This window comes from Staurois parvus, unplaced genomic scaffold, assembly GCF_062004578.1.
Source record: "Staurois parvus isolate SC_StPar_1 unplaced genomic scaffold, SC_StPar_1.0 ptg000412l, whole genome shotgun sequence".
Taxonomy (NCBI): Eukaryota; Metazoa; Chordata; class Amphibia; order Anura; family Ranidae; genus Staurois; species Staurois parvus.
The window spans coordinates 2487721-2512924 of record NW_028318208.1 but is presented as its reverse complement, the minus strand read 5'-3'; the positions used below and the strand labels follow the sequence as shown (position 1 = coordinate 2512924).

Genomic DNA, 25204 nt, shown 5'->3' with positions numbered 1-25204 from the left:
GAGCTGCTTGAACGCCTCATAAAGGATATAAACTGAATAAATCGGTATCCAAATATTACAAACAAAAATTGTGGAAATGATACAAATAAATGTGAAAGAATTGTGAATATAATAAATGTGAAAGAATTATGAAGTGGAGATGGACAATAGCCCAAAGCATACTGCAAAAGCAACCAAAGAGTTTTTTAAGGGAAAGAAGTGGAATGTTATGCAATGGCCAAGTCAGTCACCTGACCTGAATCCGATTGAGCATGCATTTCACTTGCTGAAGACAAAACTGAAGGGAAAATGCCCCAAGAACAAGCAGGAACTGAAGACAGTTGCAGTAGAGGCCTGGCAGAGCATCACCAGGGATGAAACCCAGCGTCTGGTGATGTCTATGCGTTCCAGACTTCAGGCTGTAATTGACTGCAAAGGATTTGCAGCCAAGTTTCAAAAAGTGAAAGTTTGATTTATGATTATTATTCTGTCCCATTACTTTTGGTCCCTTAACAAGTGGGAGGCACATATGCAAACTGTTGTAATTCCTACACCGTTCACCTGATTTGGATGTAAATACCCTCAAATGAAAGCTGACAGTCTGCAGTTAAAGCACATCTTGTTCGTTTCATTTCAAATCCATTGTGGTGGGGTATAGAGCCAAAAATGTTAGAATTGTGTCGATGTCCCAATATTTATGGACCTGACTGTATGTGTGTGTGTATATATTTATTTATTTTATCAAAATGTATTTTGAAATATATTGAATACGGCCAAAATTGTAGCATTTCAAATATATGTCAATATATTTGGGAAGAATATTTTTAAAATATATTTCAAATATATTTTTCTTCCATGTGGGTACTATACCTCATATCACCAATTATGCATTATACCAGCTCTGCATGTTCAATACAATAAAGGATTCACAAACCAGTGTTATTCTTTAACTCTAATATACACTCTTTTATTGGCTTATGCACCCCCATCACAGTTAATATGCTTTTTTCATGTCACTACAACCTACATTACATTGCTGTATTTCATGAGGATGATGGAAGTCTATTATACAAATGACATTTACAGTAAGTGGGTTCAAGGCCACTCTTTCAATTCTTTTCCTGTGCTGTAAGTCACTCTGTTTTTTTCTAGCTATTTTCAACTTTTATTATGAAAAAAAAAATGTTGAAAACCTTGAATAACTTTGGGGTTTTTTTCAATATAAATTACTTTGATGGGAAAAACATACACATTAATAAGATATCTACGTCTACTACAATTTGTGCAACCTGGCTGCATTACAGTAAAAGGAAAGCTTGAACTGCACTTTAAGAGGAACCTGTAGTGAGAAAAATACGATCGTTTGCATTGCATGCTTCCGGGTTGCCAAACTTATACTTTTTTCACTACTTCAGGAGTTATTGTATTTATTTATTACAGGTACTTACCGTATTTTCCGGCGTATAAGACGACCCCCTACTTTTCCTGTTTAAAATGTAGTGTTTGGGCTATACTCGCCGTATAAGACTACCCCTCTTCCAGTGCACACCAGTGGGAAGAATCGTGCCCCATCATTGGTGTCAGTGGGAGGAATAGTGCCCCATCATTGGTATTAGTGGGAGGAATAGTACCCCATCATTGGTATCAGTGGGAGGAATAGTGCCCCATTATTGGTGTCAGTGGGAGGAATAGTGCCCCATCATTGGTGTCAGTGGGAGGAATAGTGCCCCATCATTGGTATCAGTGGCAGGAATAGTGCCCCATCATTAGTATCAGTGGCAGGAATAGTGCCCCATCATTGGTGTCAGTGGGAGGAATAGTGCCCCATCATTGGTGTCAGTGGGAGGAATAGTGCCCCATCATTGGTGTCAGTGGGAGGAATAGCACCCCATCATTAGTATCAGTGGCAGGAATAGTGCCCCATCATTGGTGTCAGTGGAAGGAATAGTGTCCCATCATTGGTATCAGTGGGAGGAATAGTGCCCCATCATTGGTATCAGTGGGAGGAATAGTGCCCCATCATTGGTGTCAGTGGGAGGAATAGTGTCCCATCATTGGCGTCAGTGAGAGGAATAGTGCCCCATCATTGGTATCAGTGGCAGGAATAGTGCCCCATCATTAGTATCATTGGGGGGAATAGCACCCCATCATTGGTGTCAGTGGAATAGTGCCCCATCTTTGGTGTCAGTGGGAGGAATAGTATCCCATCATTGGTGTCAGTGGGGGGAGGAATAGTGCCCCATCATTGGTATCAGTGGCAGGAATAGTGCCCCATCATTAGTATCATTGGGGGGAATAGCACCCCATCATTGGTGTCAGTGGAATAGTGCCCCATCTTTGGTGTCAGTGGGAGGAATAGTATCCCATCATTGGTGTCAGTGGGGGGAGGAATAGTGCCCCAACGTTGGTGTCAGTGGGGGGGGGGGGGAGGAATAGTATCCCATCATTGGTGTCAGTGGGGGGTGGAATAGTGCCCCATCGTTGGTGTCAGTGGGGGGTGGAATAGTGCCCCATCGTTGGTGTCAGTGGGGGGGGAGGAATAGTGCCCCATCGTTGGTGTCAGTGGGGGGGGAGGAATAGTGCCCCATCGTTGGTGTCAGTGGGGGGGGAGGAAAAGTGCCCCATCGTTGGTGTCAGTGGGAGGAATAATGCCCCATCATTGGTATCAGTGACACCAACAATGGGGCACTATTCCTCCCACTGACACTTGCTGACCCCTGTTCCAGTGTGGGGGAACAGCCAGCATATGTGGTTGCAGCAGCACCTAAGCACTGCACACTTACCTGCATCTCCACTCGATTTTCGCGGGGCCGCTCAGCTCCGCCTTCTCGCCGGTGATTGGCCGCCTGTGTGCCTTTCCTGAGCTACAGTTCTGGCGGCCAATCACCGGTGAGGAGGCGGAGCCGAGCAGCCGCGAGAACATCCAGTGGACGAACCGAAGGAAGGAGCAGCCGCGCTTCCTGGGCCGGATCGTCGTGGGACCGGAGCCAGGTAAGAGACAGCAGCCCCTGCCCACCCCTGTACTTAGTTTCCCTTCTGTTGGAAGGGGGGGCGGCGGTGGGACTGCGCCGCCCCCCTAAAAAGTGTCAGCATGCTGTTACCGGCGTATAAGACGACCCCCGACATTTGAGAAGATTTTCAAGGGGTAAAAAGTCGTCTTATACGCCGGAAAATACGGTATATAGTGTCATAAATTTACGCTTTAGAAATTTGTTGTACATTCACGTCAGTCCCTGCCCTTGAGGAGTGTACAATCTAAGGTCCCTAACTCACATCCATACATATAGGACTAAAGCCAAACAAGGATAAGGATGACAACATACCCCTAAAGAGTTATAATAAACCCCGGACCCCGCATTCACTATATCCCCTACAGTCTGGCTTCCGTCCCCTACACTCCACCGAAACTGCCTTACTTAAACTCTCCATAATGGCCGCTATTCAGTGCTCCTACTCCTTGACCTCTCTGTGGCCTTCAACACAGTTGACCACCCCCTCCTCCTCAAAAAACTACACTCCCTCGGCCTCAGAGATTCTGCTCTCTCCTGGCTCTCATCCTACCTGTCACAACGCTCTTTCAGCGTTACCTATAATGCTACCACCTCCCCCTCACTCCCCCTCTCTGTTGGGGTCCCTCAAGGCTCCGTCCTCGGGCCCCTTCTCTTCTCCATCTACACCTCCTCCCTTGGCCAACTCATACACTCTCACGGCTTCAACTACCACCTATATGCCGACGACACACAAATCTATCTCTCAACCCCCCACCTCACCCCCTCGGTCTCCGCCCGAATCACACAACTACTGAGCGACAAATCAGACTGGATGTCGCTCCACTTCCTTAAACTGAACCTCTCCAAATCCGAGTTTCTTGTCTTCCCCCCAGCCCGGACCACACCCCCCATTCTCCATTGTGTCTAACAACGCCACCATCAAACCCGCCCCGCAGGCCAGAGTACTTGGTGTCATTCTGGACTCCAACCTATCCTTCCAGCCCCAAGTCCAATCTTTAACAAACTCGTGCAGACTCCACCAGACTCCACCTCCGCAACATCGCCAAAATCCGCACGTTCCTAACCCCAGAAACCACTAAACAGCTCATCCACTCCCTCATCATATCACGACTCGACTACTGCAACTCCCTCCTCACTGGCCTGCCTCGCCGCTGGCTATCCCTGCTTCAGTCAATCCTGAATACGGCTGCCAGACTCATTCACCTTTCCAACCGCTCTGTTTCCACCACCCCCCTCTGCCAATCCCTCCACTGGCTTCCGATTGCGCAACGGATCAAATTCAAAATCCTAACACTGACGTACAAAGCTGTCCACCATACTGCCCCGAACTACATCACTGACCTAATATCCAAGTACCACCCAACACGCACACTCCGCTCCTCACAAGACCTCCTTCTCTCTAGTTCCCTGGTCTCCTCCTCCCATGCCCGCCTCCAGGACTTCTCCAGGGCATCACCCATCCTCTGGAACTCCCTGCCCCAACCCATCAGATTATCACCTACTCTCCTCTCCTTTAGGCACACCCTGAAAACCCACCTCTTCAGGGAAGCCTACCCCACCCCCTGCTAACTTGCCAACCTCCTCCACTCTCCCTACCACCCCATCCCCCACAGCTATCTCCTCCTGTGCCACCATCCCCTCCCTCCTAGATTGTAAGCTCCAAGGAGCAGGGCCCTCAATCCCCTCATGTTTTGCATTGTATTGTTGTTGTTCTGTCACATGTTCTGTCCCCCTTTGTAATGTACAGCGCTGAGCGAACTATTGGCGTTTTATAAATACTGTATAATAATATAATAATAATATCCAGTCTCCCCGGAACCCTGCATTCACTATATCTGGTCTCCCTGGACCCTGCATTCACTATATCTTGTCTCCCCGGCCCCTGCATTCACTATATCTGGTCTCCCTGGACCCTGCATTCACTATATCTTGTCTCCCCGGACCCTGCATTCACTATATCGGGTCTCCCCGGACCCCGCATTCACTATATCTGGTCTCCCCGGACCCTGCATTCACTATATCCGATCTCCCGGACCCCGCATTCACTATATCCGATCTCCCGGACCCCCCTGCATTCACTATATCCGGTCTCCCCGGACCCTGCATTCACTATGTCTGGTCTCCCCGGACCCTGCATTCACTATATCCGGTCTCCCCGAACCCTGCATTCACTATATCTGATCTCCCCGGACTCTGCATTCACTATATCTGGTCTCCCCGGACCCTGCATTCACTACATCTGGTCTCCCCTGGACCCTGCATTCACTATATCCGCTCTCCCCAGACCCTGCATTCACTATATCTGTTCTCCCTGGACCCTGCATTCACTATTTCTGGTCTCCCCGAACCCTGCATTCACTATATCCGCTTTCCCCGTTCCCTGCATTCACTATATCTGATCTCCCCGGACTCTGCATTCACTATATTTGGTCTCCCCGGACCCTGCATTCACTATATCCGCTCTCCCCGTTTCCTGCATTCACTATATCCGCTCTCCCCAGACCCTGCATTCACTATATCTGTTCTTCCCGGACCCTGCATTCAGTATATCTGGTCTCCCCGGACCCTGCATTCACTATATCTGGTCTCCCCGGACCCTGCATTCACTATATCTGGTCTCCCCGGACCCCACATTCACTAGATCTGGTCTCCCCGGACCCTGCATTTACTATATCTGGTCTCCCCGGACCCTGCATTCACTAGGTCTGGTCTCCCCGGACCCTGCATTCACTAGATCTGGTCTCCCTGGACCCTGCGCTCACTATATCCGGTCTCCCCGGACCCTGCATTCACTATATCTGGTCTCCCCGGACCCTGCATTTACTATATCTGGTCTCCCGGACCCTGCATTCACTATATCCGGTCTCCCCGGACCCTGCATTCACTATATCCGGTCTCCCCGGACCCTGCATTCACTATATCTGGTCTCCCCGGACCCTGCATTCACTATATCCGGTCTCCCCGGACCCTGCATTCACTATATCTGGTCTCCCCGGACCCTGCATTCACTATATCCGGTCTCCCACAGTACACACAACATGGAAATGCAATTATTTTAGTAAATAAAAACTGCTAAATACCCTTTCTTATCAGCAGTTAGATCAGTCTTGTGACTGCTATCAGTGTCCAGCTGATTACTGGTTAATCGTATAGGAGAAGTTTTCATTCTGCTCTGACTGTCCTAAGAGGCTGCATAACCCCTGACCCTCTGTCTGGTTAGTGCTGATTGGTCCTGTGCTGATCACATGCACTCTCCCAAGAAAAATAAAACTCTCTAGCAATACACACCAAACTGAGCATGTTCAGATTGTCTCCACACGATATGTCTTATCAGGAGATAAGAGGGGGACACTGGAAGAAGGGGAGAATCAGAGAAGACAGGATCAAACAGCATTTTTACACAAAGCAGAGGATTAACCCCTTAGGTTCCACAGTGAGTATAACAAGCATGCTTTACTGCATATACAGACTGATTTTACTGTTGTGGGTTTAGTAACTTTTTAAGGGCCCATTCATACTAAGAATTGCATAGAAACGCAATGAGCTTTCCTACGCAATTTACATGCAGTTCTGTTTGGTTTGATTTCAGCCTATTCATTTTGAACACACTTTGACCGGATCTCTTGATGCGTTTGTACCATGCGATCTGTTGAGGGCAAACAATCTGCGTTTGGGGTGTCCTTAACATTGGAATGACACCGGCTACGGATCGCAGGGGCAGTGGTGTCCTGAGGCAGTTGTGGGGGGTGCGGCCCCCAGCGGGTGACACCTACCGCACAGGGTGACACCAAACCCGCTCCACGAAAAGGTAAGTTGCAAAGCAAGCTGATGACCCCCACAGGATGGATCCGATCTATCCTGCTGGGATCGTCGGCTTGCTTTACAACTTACCTTTTCATGGAGCGGGTCCGGTGTCACCTTGTATAGGTTGCATGTCGACGATCCCCGCAGGATGGATTGGATCTGCGGATTGGGGAGCATAATGGATCAGAGTCCGATCCATTATCCTCAATCCGCAGATCCGATCCATCCTGCAGGGATCGTCGGAGGGGGTGTCACCAAGTGTTACCGCACCGGGTGACACCAACCCTAGGGACGCCCCTGCGCAGGGGGGGCAGTGCGTTTTGAGTGCGGTGTGGGAAGCCCATGGCATTCTAGTGTGAATGGGCTCTTAATGAAGAAATGAGTTGTGGAGCTTTTCGGGGATCGCTTGTCCCCCCTCATCATTTCGCTGTATCAAATTTGTTGTAAAATGTTCATTTTTTGAATGTCTCCGGTATAGGGATCCCCTTTTCTGGGTCTTGGGTTACACATAGCTGGGTGGTGACCAACCTGCTGGATTGCATTCATGCTTGGTTACTAGAAACAATGGAGCCGGGTAGTAACAGGCTGCAAGATATAAATAGGCAGGCTGGGTTGGACGTCGGCCAGTTTTCGTACTGTATAGAGATTGATGTCTATAGACACCTGCAGAAAAGGAGAAGTCAGATTCCCCGGCCTGACAAGGAGAAGTCAGATTCCCCGGCCTGACAAGGAGAAGTCAGATTCCCCGGCCTGACAAGGAGAAGTCAGATTCCCTGGCCTGACAAGGAGAAGTCAGATTCCCCGGCCTGACAAGGAGAAGTCGGATTCCTCGGCCTGACAAGAAGTCAGATTCCCCGGCCTGACAAGGAGAAGTCAGATTCCCCGGCCTGACAAGGAGAAGTCAGATTCCCCGGCCTGACAAGGAGAAGTCAGATTCCCCGGCCTGACAAGGAGAAGTCAGATTCCCTGGCCTGACAAGGAGAAGTCAGATTCCCCGGCCTGACAAGGAGAAGTCGGATTCCCCGGCCTGACAAGGAGAAGTCGGATTCCTCGGCCTGACAAGAAGTCAGATTCCCCGGCCTGACAAGGAGAAGTCAGATTCCCCGGCCTGACAAGGAGAAGTCAGATTCCCCGGCCTGACAAGGAGAAGTCGGATTCCCTGGCCTGACAAGGAGAAGTCAGATTCCCCGGCATGACAAGGAGAAGTCAGATTCCCCGGCCTCTGCCAACCTATTGTTTACGCAGCATTCTTGTTATCAGGAAACTGATTCAGTTGAGATGTAATCTGCTCTGTTAGGCGCAGTCATTTAAATACGGTCTAATTGATTTCAGTTTCAAAGTAATTAAACAAAAACACAGCCAAGCCTGGGTGTCAGGGAAGGACACGCTATAATTATAACCTGGAATGGTGACACACAATGCTCAATATTTCTATTCTGATGGAAATGTGCCGGATGCCTGCCGGGTTATTAAAGACACACAATCTTAAGTCACGGTTTTATTTTTAGAAAAGGTGTGTATGCCAGATTGGACACTCGTCCATGTGTATCCTATGCAGATAGGGCGCTGACGGCATCGGTGTCATTGATGCCTGGATAACCCGATCAAATCATAAGGAACTCCATGTCTAATGTACATGCTGAAATAACTATACAGATATTTTAAAGTGTTACTAAACCCACAACAGTACAATCAGTCTGTATATGCAGTAAAGCATGCTTGTTATACTCACTGTGGAACATAAGGGGTTAATCCTCTGCATTGTCTCAAAACGCTGTTTGATCCTGTCTTCTCTAATCCTCCCCTTCTTCCAGTGCCCCCCTCTTATCTCCTGATAAGACATATCCTGTGGACTCACTTTGCACATGCTCAGTTTGGTGTGTATTGCTAGAGAGGGTTTTATTTCCTTGGGAACATGCAGGTGATCAGCACAGGGCCAGAACCTAAGGGGTTAATCCTCTGCATTGTGTCAAAACGCTGTTTGATCCTGTCTTCTCTAATCCTCCCCTTCTTCCAGTGCCCCCCTCTTCTCTCCTGATAAGACATATCCTGTGGACTCACTTTGCACATGCTCAGTTTGGTGTGTATTGCTAGAGAGGGTTTTATTTTCTTGGGAACATGCAGGTGATCAGCACAGGGCCAGAACCTAAGGGGTTAATCCTCTGCATTGTGTAAAAAGGCCATCTGATCCTGTCTTCTGTGATCCTCCCCTTCTTCCAATGCCCCCCTCTTATCTCCTGATAAGACATATCCCGGGAATTAGCAGCCAGCAGCTGCACTGTCAGCTGCTGGTTCTCAAAAAAGGGAAAATATATTAACATTGTATAGCCTTAGTACAGGCCAAGGGCGGACTGACCATTTGGAAACTCAGGCACTGCCCGAGGGCTCGGGGTCAGTAGGGGGCCCCATGAGATGCCCCTGGTACCTTTTTCATAGGCTTTTTTGAGTTCGGGAAAGGACACAGGGACCCCATGATCCCCTATTGCCCGGGGGCCCCATGAGTTGTCAGTCAGCCCCTGGTACAGGCCATTGTGCCAGGTAACATTAATATACAGATTGCAACAGGAAGGGGTTAAAGAAGAGCCAATCAGGCTCTACTGCATGTGCTAACAGGGGACATACTGACAGGAGGAGAGGGCAGAGGGATGACCTCCTCTTTGTCCTGCTGCTCTTCTCTGCCTGCAGACTTTCAGAGTGTTTGTAACCGTATTGTGCTTCTGCAGAAGAGGATGATAACTTCTGTTTTGTTTGGCCTTTTCAGGCTGTTAGGTATCTAGGCAGAGGCTGAAGAAGTATCCTCCAATGATAATGCACAACTGGGATGTGAAATAAATGGAGTGAAGAAGGGTCAAAACCTTGCAGGCTTTCTATGCTGTCCATGTCTCTTTTAGGGTCGTTCACACTATAGAAATGCAGTCCAGAAGTGTTCCAAATGCGTTTCTGCATGTGTGGTTTTTACGCATTTTTTTACACGTTCCGGTGCGTTTTTGATGCATTCCAGTTCATTTTTCTCCTCTATTGTTCTTCAATTTAAATAGGGACATGTGCTTTTTAGTGTACTTTTGGTGCATTCCAGTGCATTCCGGTGCTTTTTGGTGCGTTTTACCATGTTCCAGTACAGTTCTGTGCAGGAAAAATGCAGCCTTTTTTTTCTGCATCCGGAACGCATTGGACTTCGCTGATGTGAACTATGACACTGACAACCATATAGCCTACTTTCTGTGCATTTTGGATGCAGAAAAAAGCAACTGAAACGCATGGAGTGTGAACTGGTCCTTAGGGGAGATTCCTCTAACTTCTTTAATTTAAAGTTGCCAGACAGACAGTGACGGGACGCTGGGAATGAAGGGGACTCAACAGGGGCGGACTGACCATTAGGAAACTCGGGCACTGCCCGAGGGCCCGGGGTCAGTAGGGGGCCCCATGAGATGCCCCTGGTACATTTATCATAGACTTTTTTGAGTTTGGCCAAGGACACAGGGGCCCCATGATCCCCTATTGCCCAGGGGCCCCATGAGTTGTCAGTCCACCCCTGGGCCTCAAACAGCTCTGAAGACAGTTGGGCTACATTTACTCTGGTCATTAGGGCCGGTGCGAATTGTAGCGGCAGTTCCTGCTGTGGCTCTCAGCGGTTAGGGCCTCTGGCCCTGTCACTAGCAGTAACCACTTTCTGCCCGGTGCCATTAGTACAGTGTCAGTGCTTTTTATTAGCACTAATCAGGGGCGGACTGACAACTCATGGGGCCCCGGGCAATAGGGGATCATGGGGCCCCTGTATCCTTGCCCAAACTCAAAAAAAGCCTATGGAAAAGGTACCAGGGGCATCTCATGGGGTCCCCTACTGACCCCGGGCCCTCGGGCATTGCCCGAGTTTCCAAATGGTCAGTCCGCCCCTGGCACTGATCACTGTATTGGTGTCACTGGGGATATCAGTGACACCAAGTCAGTTCCCCCCAGTGTCAGAATACCCACTGCAGTCCAGCTATAAGTCACCATTACTAATAAAAATACAAAAATAGAAAAATAAATCCCAGTATATACACCACCATTTGTAAACACTATAACTTTCACGTAAACCAATTAATTTACACGTATTGGGATTTTTTGTAGCAAAGACATGGAGCAGAATACATTTTGGCCTAAATTTATGACGAAATTAGATTTTTTAAATTCTTTTACTGGACATGTTTAACCTCCCTGGCGGGATGATTATTTCAGATTTTTGGTGCTGAAAGCAGTACATTTTTTTGCATGGAAATATGTATTTTTTTTTTATTGTAGGCTATAATTTAGGAATAACTCACTGAAATCTGTCTGAACAAGAGTCTAGTAAACATCCCGGGTATGATAAAACTTGAAACACAAAATCATAAATTATAATTTAATAAATGATCATAAAAAATAATAATATATTAATAATAAATTTAATTCAATAATATAATCAAACCAAAAACACTGAAATTTGAAATATAGCGCCAAGTTTGCACATCACTGAGCTCAGTCACAGAATCGTTTTCAGTGTCTGATGACGAATTTCCCCCACGAATCATTATCACTCAATTCTGCAAGTGGTTCTGATTTACTATCGCTGTTCTCTAGTCGGTCTAAAACTGCTTTTGACCTAAAGGGACGCTTTTTGGACGCCATGGACTTTTCTAAGTTTCCAGTCAGAAAGAACAGTCAAAATGCAGGCAGGGCGCCGGACAAATCACTCGGGACAAAATGTATGTGAAATGGGTTGAAACAGCAATGTTTTACTATGTAATAATCATTTTTAAAAAAATGAAATTTTTTAAAAAATTTCAAATTTGCCGCCGGTTCCGGCGCCCGTACATCCCGACGTCACAGGGACCGGAACAGAGAAGCCGGATGCCGGCATCCGCCGGAGGAGATGACCGGGGACGCTGCAGGGGGGACATCGCAGGAGCGAAGGACAAGGTAAGTGCAGCAGGGACTCCCTATGGAACGCTGCAGTGTAATCCCGAGTGTAGCTCGGGGTTACCGCTTTTGGTACTGAAACTCTACCCCGAGCTACACTTGGGAATACCGCCAGGGAGGTTAAAAGCAAAAAGTCAAAAGTATTGTTTCTTTCTCAAAATTGTTTTTTTTTTATATAGCGCAAGAAATAAAAACGGTGGAGGCGATCAAATACCACCGAAAGAAAGGTCTATTTGTGGGGGGAAAAAGGATGTGAATTTAATTTGGGTGCAGCGTTGCACGACCGCGCAATTGTCAGTTAAAATAAGGCAAAAAATGGACTGGGGAGGAAGAGGGGTAAATCCTATGGAGGGCAGAGCTCAAAGAATGACATTAATCACTTCGTCCAGCAGGTGGCACTATATAGCAGGTTTTTTTGGGGGTTTTGTTTTTTTTTAAATGACCAAAAGCCATGTCGAAATTCTTTGTATTTATAGCAGGAAAACATTTTCTTCTTCCAGAAAAACAAGAATCCAAGAAGCTATTAACTGTATTTGTTGATGTCATGACTATAAGAAAGCATTAGAGACGGTTTATTTGTAGGATCTGTGCTACTGCCTGGATAGACTGCTCTCCAGCCCATTGATTTACAGTATGTAAAGTAATTGGAAGGGAATGTTTGCTCCTATCATTGGTGGATCCAGATGTTCAGCCTTTCTATAAACACTGGAGAAGGAGATGCAGCTGGGGGTATAGAGGTTAAACATCTACCATGAGAGCAATCATGCAAGACCGCCAAGAATAATTCCATGTGTTGCTGGTACTATAAACAACATGGCCGAGGAGCAAAGCATTCTGGGAGGCCAAGTTATCGCATTCCTTATGCTTCTGATACAGTAGAATGATTGAATGTTTTAATTTGGCGTCGTATACGCTTACAAAAAGTTGCAGGATTCTGCGATCTGAAATATAACGAATGCAGGCCATAGAGTCAGTTCGTTTATCGGCCAATTTTTCTTCCGAAAGAATAATCGACGGATTTTCGCACCGTTAGTGGGGCAATGTCATCGGCCGATTTTCGCAGTTTCTCCTCATTTCTTTTATTGGTCATACTGGAAAATTTGAGAAAAATGGACGATTTTCACAATCATTGGTGGCAACAGAACGATCAATGTTTCTTTTTTCGGCCGATAAACGAACCGTCTATGGCCTGCATTAGTTTAATTTGTTGTAGCCAGGGGCGGACTGACCATTTGGAAACTTGGGCACTGCCCGAGGGCTCGGGGTCAGTAGGGGGCCCCATGAGATGCCCCTGGTACCTTTTTCAAAGGCTTTTTTGAGTTTGGGCAAGGACACAGGGGCCCCTATTGCCTGGGGGCCCCATGAGTTGTCAGTCCTCCCCTGGTTGTAGCTAAGTATAATACTCTGATCGCGACATCAGTACAATCATCCTACTAACACAGAGATATTGGGGGTCTGCATCCTAGGGCAGCATGGTGGCTAAATGGGTAGCACTTCCATCTGGCAGTACTAGGGTTGTCAGTTCAAATCCCAGCCACGGCACCACCTGCCTGGAGTTTGCATGTTCTCCCTGTGCCTGTGTGGGTTTCCTCCAGGTACTCCAGTTTCCTCCCACATTCCAAAGACATGCTGGTAGGTTAATTGGTCCCTGGCTAAATTGGCCCTAGTATGTGTATGTATAAATACCTGCCAATACCTCCATTGGGTTCCCATTGCCCAACAAATTATAATTCAAAACAATAACATAGAAAGCCATTTACAACTCTGCCCCAAATTACATCATTGAACTTGTCTCCAAATATCACCAAAACTGTACTTTCCACTCCTCCTCCCATGCTCATTTCCAGGACCTCTCCAGAGCCTCACTCATCCTCTGGAACTCTGTACCCATTTGACTTTCATTGTCGCATGAGAAGTTGTAGTGGTGTGAACCAGTGGGGTTGCCCTGTAGGCATAAAGGGTCCACAAATATTTGTCCATGGAATTGAATCTCTTACCAGCAGGAAGCAGAAGGGGTGAATCCTGGGGTGAAAACCTGAAACAACTCCTGCACTTTGCCTCTATACATAAGGACCGGTCACTGGTGCTCTCTCTCCTTGTGCAGGGTGATTGGTCTTGTCTCCGCCCCCTCCTGTAGTTTTCTGCAGGCAGCCTGTAGTGGGTAGAGCCGTTAGGCCCCTCCTACAGCTTTGTTGTACGGGTACTCTGGTTTCCTCCCACACTCCAAAGACATGCTGGTAGGTTAGTTGGCTCCTGGCTAAATTGGCCCTAGTATGTATATGTATGAATCCCTGCCAATCCCTTCACTGGCTTCCTATTGCCCAACAAATTATAATTCAAAACAATAACATATAAAGCCATTTACAATTCTGCCCCAAATTACATCACCAATCTTGTCTCCAAATATCACCCAAACCATCCTTCCTGCTCTCTTGTCTCCTCCTAATCCCTGGGGACTTCTCCAGAGCCTTACCCATCCTCTGGAACTCTGTGCCCATTTGAATTTCTGTGTCACATGAGAAGTCGCAGCAGTGTGAAGCAGCTCTAACAATGGGATTGCCCTGTAGGCATAAAGGAATCTCTTACTGGTCTTGTCTCTGCCCCCTCCTGTAGTTTTCTGCAGGCAGTCTGTAGTGGATGGAGGCCCCTCCTATAGCTTTGTTGTACAGGTACTCCGATTTCCTCCCACACTCCAAAGACATGCTGGTAGGTGAATTGGCTCCTGTCTAAATTGTCCCTAGTATGTGTATGTATGAATGTGAGTTAGGGACCTTAGATTGTACCCCCCTTGACGGTTAGGGACTGATGTGAATGAACAATATATATGTAAAGTGCTGTTTAAATTGACGACGCTATATACAGTTGTGCTCAAAAGTTTGCATACCCTGGGAGAAATTGTGAAATTTTGGCATTGATATTGAAAATATGACTGATCATGACAAAAAATTTTTTTTTTTTGAAGGATGATGATCATATGAAGCCATTTATTATCAAATAGTTGTTTGGCTCCTTTTTAAATCATAATGATAACAGAAATCACCCAAATGGCCCGAATCAGAAGTCTCCGCACCCCGGATCAGAAGTCTCCGCCCCCTGGAATGTTTGGCCTTGGTACAGACACACAAGGTGACACACACGGGTTACAATGCCAATTAGAGGTTAATGTCCCACATCTGTGGCTTGTTAAATTGCAATTAGTGTCAGTGTATAAATAGTCAATGAGTTTGTTGGCTCTTACATGGAAGCACTGACTAGGCTAGATACTGAGCCATGGGGATCAGAACAGAACTGTCAAAAGTCCTGCATAACAAGGACTGTTAAAGATGGAAAAGGACATAAAAAGATGTCCAAAGCCTTGAATATGCCAATCAGTACTGTTCAATCACCTATTAAGAAGTGGAAAGTTCGGGGATCTCTTGATACCAAGCCAAGGTCAGGTAGACAATGAAAGATTGCAGCCACAACTGCCAGAATTGATTCAAAGAAAACCCCACAGGCAACCTCAAAATAAAAACAGGCTGCTCTGGAAACATATAGTGTGTTTGTTTTTAAGGAGCACAATACGGTGATACTTGAACAAAAATAAGCTGTTTGGTCGAGGTGCCAGAAAGAGGCTTTTACTGCATCAATGACACAATAAATCCCGGTTACAATATGCCTGAAAACACCTTGACATGCCTTACCGGGCCTTTTTGTGTCCTTGATGCAGTAAAGGCTTCTTTCTGGCACCTCCACCATGCAGCTAATTTTTGTTCAAGTGTCATCATATTGTGCGCCTTCAAAACAACCACACTGTCTTTTTTCAGAGCAGCCTGTATTATTCTTGTGGTTATCTATGGGTTTCCCTTTGTATCCCGAACAATTCTTCTGTAAGTTGTGGCTGCAATCTTTCTTGGTCTACCTGACCTTGGCTTGGTATCAAGAAATCCCCGAACTTTCCACTTCTTAATAGGTGATTTAACAGTACTGATTGGCATATTCAAGGCTTTGGACATCTTTTCATGTCCTTTTCCATCTTTATAAGGTTCTATTACCTTGTTACGCAGGACTTTTGACAGTTCTTTTCTGATCCCCATGGCTCAGTATCTAGCCTAGTCAGTAAGAGCCAACAAACTCATTGACTATTTATACACTGACACTAATTGCAATTTAACAAACCACAGATGTGGGACATTAACCTCTAATTGGCATTGTAACCCGTGTGTGTCACCTTGTGTGTCTGTACCAAGGCCAAACATTCCAGGGGAGGGAGACTTCTGATCCGGGGGGCGGAGACTTCTGATCCGGGGGCGGAGACTTCTGATCCGGGCCATTTCGGTGATTTCTGTTATCATTATGATTTAAAAAGGAGCCAAACAACTATTTGATAATAAATGGCTTCCTATGATCATCATCCTTCAATAAAAGAGCATTTTGTGGCATGATCAGTCATATTTTCTATATCAATGCCAAAATTTCACAATTTCTTCCAGAGGATGTAAACTTTTGAGCACAACTGTAAGTACCTGTAATAAAAATATCAGCCACCAGCAGGGCTGGAGTGTGAGAGAAAGAAGCAACACCATTCACTGACAAGGAGAATGCTGATAGGAGAACATAAAGTGACAAAGAGATGAACTCATCAAGGTGCTGCATCTCCTTTTACTGTCCAGTCACGGGCATGAGGCAGGTCCAGGACAACCTGGGCTCAGAGGAAGCTGGGCATCAGAATGAGGACATCTAGTGGCAGAAAAAGTACTGCGGGGAAATGTTTGGATTGAAGGTGAATACTGGATTTGATATGCTATGTTTTATTGGGCCATTCATTTTATCTTGTTATTTTTGGCTGGAGTTCTATCTTAGGTTCACATATAAAGAAGGATTGTTCCCTGTGACAATCAGTCCTCTCACCTTCCTCCATGGTCCCTTCTCTTTCCTCTGTTGTTCCAGCCCTTTGTTGGTTGTGTACATATAACTAAAGCTATGCATACAAAGCCAGTTTAGCTGTAAACAGCAGCGAGAATTCTGATGTCCAAACAGCGGCTAATGATTGCGCAAGATATCCGCTTCTCGTGATAAGAAAAAGCCCAAATCTCGCTGTTTCCGGCTGTCCCCCGACAATAAGGGGGGATGGAACCAGGGGTGGACTGACAACTCATGGGGCCCCCGGGCAATAGGGGATCATGAGGCCCCTGTGTCCTCGTCCACAACCAAAAAAACCTGTCAAAAAGCCAATGAAAGGTACCAGTGGCATCTCATGGGGCCCCCTACTGACCCCGGGCCCTTGGGCAGTGCCTAAGTGCTCGAATGGTCAGTCCTCCCCTGGATGGGACAATACAGAACTCCCATTTCTGTTATCAGGATTACTGCTGAGAACCGGGGAAATGATCAAACCCAACGTCTTACCAGGAGATCAAACCTTTCCATAGGGAAGGAAAGCAATCTACAGAAAGCTTTCTGGAACATTCTAATCCCATGTAAAACCTTCATTTAGGATTTGAGGATATTGGCTTTAATTCATGATCCTCTGTGGAGGAAGCAGAGCTGACACGTCGAACGATCTATCAACCAGAGTAGTGGAAATCGTCCACAGCTATCATTAGGTCTACACCACTTATGGGAAATCTGGCCGTATCAACCGATCACTCTGAGGACATCTGAAGCTGTCAACCGCTGCCCTGAAAATGAATTTGCACCAAAGGAACAGTTTTTCGACTTGAAATGAATGTCTTCCTTAGAGGTGAAACTGATGGAAATGATGAAGGGGACAAACGATCCCCCAATCAGGGGTTTCCAAACTATGACCCACGGGCCAAATCTGCAAATCTACCAGGTTTTGTCAGCTGGGGTCAGTGGGGTATCCTCAGAGTAGGCCCACGGTGCTCTCATACAGGTCTCATTTCAGGCCACCAAAGGTCCACTTCTACCCTCCCCTTCACAGGTTTCTCCTGCCTCACTGTCATTTACTCCATCATTGGTGGCTAGGAATCTGATGTAAGAGGAATCTCTGATGTAAGGGGGGCTCTGATGTAATGGGGACTATGATTTAAAAGGACACTATGATGTAAGGGGGGCTCTGATGGGGACACCAAGGTAATGGGGACACTGATGTAAGAGGAAACTCTGATGTAAGGGGGGGGGGGGTCTAATGTACAGAGGGACCTGATGGAGACACTGATGTAGTGTGCCCCATTGTGCCTGAGTATCCAAATGGTCAGTCCGCCCCTGGTCCGGGGTTTATATAGTGAATGCAGGGTCCGGGGTTTATATAGTGAATGCAGGGTCCGGGGTTTATATAGTGAATGCAGGGGTCCGGGGTTTATATAGTGAATGCAGGGGCCTGGCTTTATATAGTGAATGCAGGGTCCTGGGTTTATATAGTGAATGCAGGGGCCCGGGTTTATATAGTGAATGCAGGGTCCCGGGTTTATATAGTGAATGCAGGGGCCCGGGTGTATATAGTGAATGCAGGGTCCCGGTTTTATATAGTGAATGCAGGGTCCCGGGTTTATATAGTGAATGCAGGGTCCCGGGTTTATATAGTGAATGCAGGGGCCCGGGTTTATATAGTGAATGCAGGGTTCGAGTTTATATAGTGAGTGCAGGGTCCCGTGTTTATATAGTGAATGCAGGGGCCCGGATTTATATAGTGAATGCAGGGTCCGGGTTTATATAGTGAGTGCAGGGTCCCGTGTTTATATAGTGAATGCAGGGGCCCGGATTTATATAGTGAATGCAGGGTCCGGGTTTATATAGTGAATGCAGGAGCCGGGTTTATATAGTGAATGCAGGGTCCCGGGTTAATATAGTGAATGCAGGGTCCCGGGTTTCTATAGTGAATGCAGGGTCCTGGGTTTATATAGTGAATGCAGGGCCCGGGGTTTATATAGTGAATGCAGGGGCCCGGGTTTATATAGTGAATGCAGGGTCCCGGGTTTATATAGTGATTGCAGGGGCCCGGGTTTATATAGTGAATGCAGGGTCCCGGGTTTATATAGTGAATGCAGGGTCCCGGGTTTCTATAGTGAATGCAGGGGCCCGGGTTTATATAGTGATTGCAGGGGCCCGGGTTTATATAGTGATTGCAGGGGCCCGGGTTTATATAGTGAATGCAGGGGCCCGTGTTTATATAGTGAATGCAGGGTCCCGGGTTTATATAGTGAATGCAGGGGCCCGGGTGTATATAGTGAATGCAGGGTCCCGGGTTTATATAGTGAATGCAGGGTCCCAGGTTTATATAGTGAATGCAGGGTCCCGAGTTTATATAGTGAATGCAGGGGCCCGGGTTTATATAGTGAATGCAGGGTTTGGGTTTATATAGTGATTGCAGGGTCCCGGGTTTATATAGTGCATGCAGGGTCCCGGGTTTATATAGTGAATGCAGGGGCCCGGGTTTATATAGTGAATGCAGGAGACGGGTTTATATAGTGAATGCAGGGTCCTGGGCTTGTATAGTGAATGCAGGGTCCGGGTTTATATAGTGAATGCAGGGTCCTGGGCTTATATAGTGAATGCAGGGGCCCGGGTTTATATAGTGAATGCAGGGGCCCGGATTTATATAGTGAATGCAGGGTCCCGGGTTTATTTAGTGAATGCAGGGGCCTGGGTTTATATAGTGAATGCAGGGGCCCGGGTTTATATAGTGAATGCAGGGTCCGGGTTTATATAGTGAATGCAGGGGCCCGGGTTTATATAGTGAATGCAGGGGCCGGGTTTATATAGTGAATGCAGGGGCCGGGTTTATATAGTGCATGCAGGGTCCCGGGTTTCTATAGTGAATGCAGGGTCCCGGGTTTATATAGTGAATGCAGGGTCCCGGGTTTATATAGTGAATGCAGGGTCCCGGGCTTATATAGTGAATGCAGGGTCCTGGGCTTATATAGTGAATGCAGGGTCCTGGGCTTGTATAGTGAATGCAGGGTCCTGGGCTTATATAGTGAATGCAGGGGCCCGGGCTTGTATAGTGAATGCAGGGTCCCGGATTTATATAGTGAATGCAGGGTCCCGGGCTTATATAGTGAATGCAGGGGCCCGGGTTTATATAGTGAATGCAGGGTCCCGGGCTTATATAGTGAATGCAGGGTCCGGGTTTATATAGTGCATGCAGGGTCCCGGGTTTATATAGTGAATGCAGGGGCCCGGGTTTATATAGTGAATGCAGGGTCCCGGGTTTATATAGTGAATGCAGGGTCCCGGGTTTATATAGTTTATGCAGGGGCCCGGGTTTATATAGTGAATGCAGGGTCCCGGGTTTATTTAGTGAATGCAGGGTCCCGGGTTTATAGAGTGAATGCAGGGTCCCGGGTTTATAGAGTGAATGCAGGGTCCGGGTTTATATAGTGAATGCAGGGTCCCGGGCTTATATAGTGAATGCAGGGGCCTGGTTTATATAGTGAATGCAGGGGCCCGGATTTATATAGTGAATGCAGGGTCCCGGGTTTATATAGTGAATGCAGGGTCCCGGGTTTATAGAGTGAATGCAGGGTCCGGGTTTATATAGTGAATGCAGAGTCCCGGGTTTATATAGTGCATGCAGGGTCCCGGGTTTATATAGTGAATGCAGGGGCCCGGGTTTATATAGTGAATGCAGGGTCCCGGGTTTATATAGTGAATGCAGGGGGCCGGGTTTATATAGTGAATGCAGGGTCCTGGATTTATAGAGTGAATGCAGGGTCCCGGGTTTATATAGTGAATGCAGGGCACGGGTTTATATAGTGAATGCAGGGGGCCGGGTTTATATAGTGAATGCAGGGTCCCGGATTTATAGAGTGAATGCAGGGTCCCGGGTTTATTTAGTGAATGCAAAGTCCGGGGTTTATATAGTGAATGCAGGGTCCCGGGTTTATTTAGTGAATGCAAAGTCCGGGGTTTATATAGTGAATGCAGGGTCCCGGGTTTATATAGTAAGTGCAGGGGCCCGGGTAAAGTAACATTTTAAAGTTTATTCATTCCTTTATAAAACAAATGTTTCTTTTTACTTTGGTAAAGCTGTGGCCCTTGTACTGAAGAGTTCGGAGCCCCCTGGGTTAAACAGCACATGACAGGTTTGTGAAGATTGCGACATTGCTGGTGGAGATCTGGTAAACACAGCAGTGTGATTACAGGTTACAGCCGCACATCTGGCTAATATCTCCCTGACCTGAGGACTCCAATAGGGAGGATTCTGTGTTCTTCTATTCACAGGGAGATCTCTAAGGAAGAGTTATCTAAAGCAAGTACATGAGAACTGTTCAAACTGAACGCCTAAGCAGATATCACATACTGTACATTATGCAGCTCTGTATTCATTACTACACTGCTCCATGTATGCTGTGTCAGTACCTGAATCTGACCTGGTATTGGCCTCCTGAAGGGCTTGTACAGCAGAGCTCAGACTGGGGGAGGGACAAGACCTGTAAACAAACCATAGAACACAGAAGACCCCCACCGCCTTCCTGACCCCTGAAGAGGCGAGCAGTAGCTGGCGTAGCATTCCCGACACCTTCCAGAGCCTGGACTTGTCCTCCAACCTCCTCTGTGCTCCACGACGACAGCCCAGTGGACAGGCTGATCGGGGGCCCGGAGGATGAGGACTGACGAGAGGCACAAGCAGCCAGGGACTGCTACCCAGGACAGTCCGTCTATACGTCTACTGCTGGCATGGAAGTTACCGGGCATCACACACACGACACACCTACCCACAGACAGGGACTGGGACAGGGGGGCGCAGAAGGGACTGCAGATAGGGACAGGGTTAGTGGTCTCCACCCTCTCTCTCCCTCAAACCCGCCTCTCTTTCCCCCCTCTCTCTCATCCCCCTCTTTCTCATTACCCCCCTCTCACATCCCCCCCTCTCTTTCACCCCTCTTTCTCACTCTCCCTCCCCCCTCTTTCTTTATCACTCCCCCCTCTCTCTCATCCCATCCTCTCTCTCATCCCCCCTCTCTCCCCCATCCCCCTCTCTCTCTCTCTCTCTCAAACCCCCCTCTCTCTCTCATCTCCCTCTCTCTCTCATCCTCCCTCTCTCTCATCCCCCCTTTATCCCTTCCCCCCTCTCTCTCACCCCCCTCTCTCTCTCATCCTCCCTCTATCTCATCCCCCCTTTATCCCTTCCCCCCTCTCTCTCATCCCCCCCTCTCTCTCATCCTCCCTCTATCCCTTCCCCCCTCTCTCCCTCATCCCCCTCTCTCCCTCATCCCCCTCTCTCCCTCATCCTCTCCTCTCTCCCTCATCCTCTCCTCTCTCCCTCATCCCCCTCTCTCTCCCTCATCCCCCTTCTCTCTCCCTCATCCCCCTTCTCTCTCCCATCCCCCCTCTCTCCCTCATCCCCCCTCTCTCACCCCCCCTCTCTCATCCCCCCTCTCTCCCTCACCCCCCCTCTCTCACCCCCTCTCTCTCTCACCCCCCCTCTCTCTCTCACTCCCCTCTCTCTCCCCCATCCCCCCTCTCTCTCTCATGCCCCCCTCTCTCCCTCATCCCCCCCTCTCTCTCACTCCCCTCTCTCACTCCCCTCTCTCACCCTCATCCCCCCTCTCTCCCACCCCCCCCTCTCTCCCTCATCCCCCCTCTCGCTCTCCCCCCTCTCTCATCCCCCCCTCTCCCTCTTATCTCCCCTCTCTCCCTCATCCCCCCTCTCTCTCACTCTCCTCTCTCTCCCCCCCCCCCCTTTTTTCTTCCCTCTCTCTCTCCTCCCCCCTCCCTCTCTTTCAACCTCCTCCCTCTCATCCCCCATCCCCCCCTCCCACACTCCAAAGACATGCTAGTAGGTTAATTGGATCCTGTGTATGTATGAATGTGAGTTAGGGACCTTAGATTGTACACCCCTTGAGGGTTAGGGACCTTAGATTGTACACCCCTTGAGGGTTAGGGACCTTAGATTGTATGCCCCTTGAGGGTTAGGGACCTTAGATTGTACACCCCTTGAGGGTTAGGGACCTTAGATTGTACACCCCTTGAGGGTTAGGGACCTTAGATTGTACACCCCTTGAGGGTTAGGGACTGATGTGAATGTACAATATCTATGTAAAGTGCTGTGTAAATTGACGGCGCTATATAAGTACCTGAAATTAATAAATAATGTGTTTTTGTACAGCTACATCACTATCAGTATTCAGTCGAGATATATTCTTCCACCAGTAGATGGCAGCGTTTATAAGTTTGTATCTGCTTCTATGATACTCTATGTCTTTTCTCTGTAATAAAGTTCCTGTTTCTTGTTAGCAGAGAAGCAGAAGTAGGGCTATGAATAGAATCTGTAAACATCAGACACCAAGGTCTACCTCCCCAGTGACTTGAAGTTTGCTATAAAGACATAAGGAATTGTTTGTAAATGGTATAGATGTCCATTGAAAGAGGTATTGTCACTACACACAGTTATCTGGCACATCCTGGGGGGGGGGGGGGGGGTAAATGGCAAACAATGGATGGTATACAGAAGTAGATAATAAGCTGATGAACAGTGATTATACACAATGGGTTGAGAAATACTGATCATACATAAAACACTGAGAAGCTGAGATAAAGAGATTTACCAAGAAAAGCATTTCCATTTATAAAGCCCAGAAGCCCACAAAAGAAAGTTGTGAAACAATGAAACATTAGGTCTCCAAACTCCTCAATGAAGGCCACATCCTATGTTTTACAAATATTTGGACTGAAAAAAAAAAGTTACCCCCCCCCCCCCTCTTCCCGTACATCAGGGTTGTTCCCATCAGAGTTCTCCTTACTCAAGAGCCTTTCCTTACATCAGACTCCCCATCAGAGCCCTCTTTTACATGAGAGTCTTCCTAAGAGCCCCCCTTACATTAGAGTCAATATCAGAATCCCCTTTATATCAGAGCCCCCACTTACATCAGAGTCTCCATCAAAATCCCCCTCGCTTATACCAGGGAGTCTATCAGAATCCCCCCTACATAAGTGTCCCCCTTACATCAATATCTACATCACCGCTGGCTGAGCACCCCATAGTTGGGCTGTAAGAATATGGTGTCAGGATGAGTGGACTGAATAAGTTACACACAAGGGACAGGTCCAAGACACAACCTGGGCTCAGAGGAAGTGGGTTGAATGATGCGGGCCATCAGACAGAGAGCACCTAGCTGCAGAAAAAAAACTGCAGGGGAAATCTCTAGACCGGTGGTCTCCAAACTGCAGCCTGGGGGCTGGATGTGGCCCTTTGCATGCCTTTATCTGGCCCTTGGGCACTATTCCATCAATGACGGAGCACCATTCCTCCTACTGACACCATCAATGGGGCATTATTCATCTCATTACTATCAACAATGGGATACTATTCCTCCAGTGAAAACCAATGATGGGGCACTGATGCCGGGGCTTTTTCTATTCCCACTGACCATAGTCTGGCCCCTCTAAAGCCTTAAGGACAGTAAGCTTTTCTTAAAATGTTTGGAGACCCCTGATCTAGACTAAGTTGAATATCCTCCCACGACCTCCTGCTCTCTAGCTCCCTTGTCTCCTCCTCCCATGCTCGTCTCCAGGACTTCTCCAGAGCCTCCCCCTTCCTCTGGAATTCTCTACCCCAATCTATCAGACTATCGCCTACTCTGCCCACTTTTAGGCGATCTATGAAAACCTCTCTCTTCAGGGAAGCCTATCCTGCCCTCAGCTAATAATGGAATCTTCTATTCCTCCTACCAGTCCATCCCCCACAGTTATTACCTTTTATACCACCAGCTCCTCCCTCTTAGATTGTAAGCTCCCAGGATCAGGGCCCTCCTATCCCTCTTGTATTGAACTGTATTGTTACTGTATTGTCTCCCTTTATATTGTAAAGTGCTGAGCAAACTGTTGGCGCTATATAAATCCTGTATAATAATAATATATAAATCCTGTATAATAATAAAAATAATTGCAGCAAACGTTTTGTCATTTTATCTTTTGGGGCCTGTTCACACCAATTGCGGTGCAGGAAACACACGGTTATGTGCGCATTTCCCACACAATACAGGAACGCGCTGCCCTTGTTAGTACCATTAATTGTTAATAGCGCCCCAAACGCATCTAGAAGATGTGCACGCTTTGTGGCCACCAAACCGCATAGATTTTAAAAGTTGCGCCTGTTGACCTTTCTGCCTATTCCTATGCATTTGGCAGCGCCCTGAAATGAATGGGCTGTCAAAAACGCACCGCGCAGGAACACATGTGCGCGTTCAGGAGTGAACCAGCCCTTCATAGGCTGTTTGGTTTTATTTTGTTATTTTTTTCTGGTGTTCTGCTTTTACTGCTTGCCAACCACCAACCAAAGATGGCTACATCGTGGTTGTCCAGTTCTAGGAAGGAATCCGTGGACATCCTCCGGGAACGTGCCCCCCCCAGCGGCGTGCAATCGGCACTGTCAGCGATCGCTGTGTCCTACAGACACAGCTGATTACTTGACAAGGTAAAAGGCCAATCACAGCGGACTTTTACCATGTGACCAGCTGTGTCCAATGACCAGGGCCAGACTGACCATTCAGGTACTCAGGCACTGCCCGAGGGCCCTGGGTCAATAGGGG

At 47.5% G+C, this 25204-nt stretch overlaps 1 protein-coding gene across 1 annotated transcript in view; it reads right to left on the bottom strand.

Annotated features, from left to right (window-relative positions):
- LOC149455002 (embryonic protein UVS.2-like) overlaps window positions 1-25001 on the bottom strand; it is a 96376-nt gene extending 71375 nt beyond the window's left edge. The window contains exon 1 of the mRNA XM_089686824.1: window positions 24950-25001. Within this exon, the coding sequence (XP_089542950.1) occupies window positions 24950-25001 (52 nt within the window). The remainder of the gene's footprint in view (window positions 1-24949) is intronic.
- Between the last annotated feature and the right edge of the window lie 203 nt (window positions 25002-25204).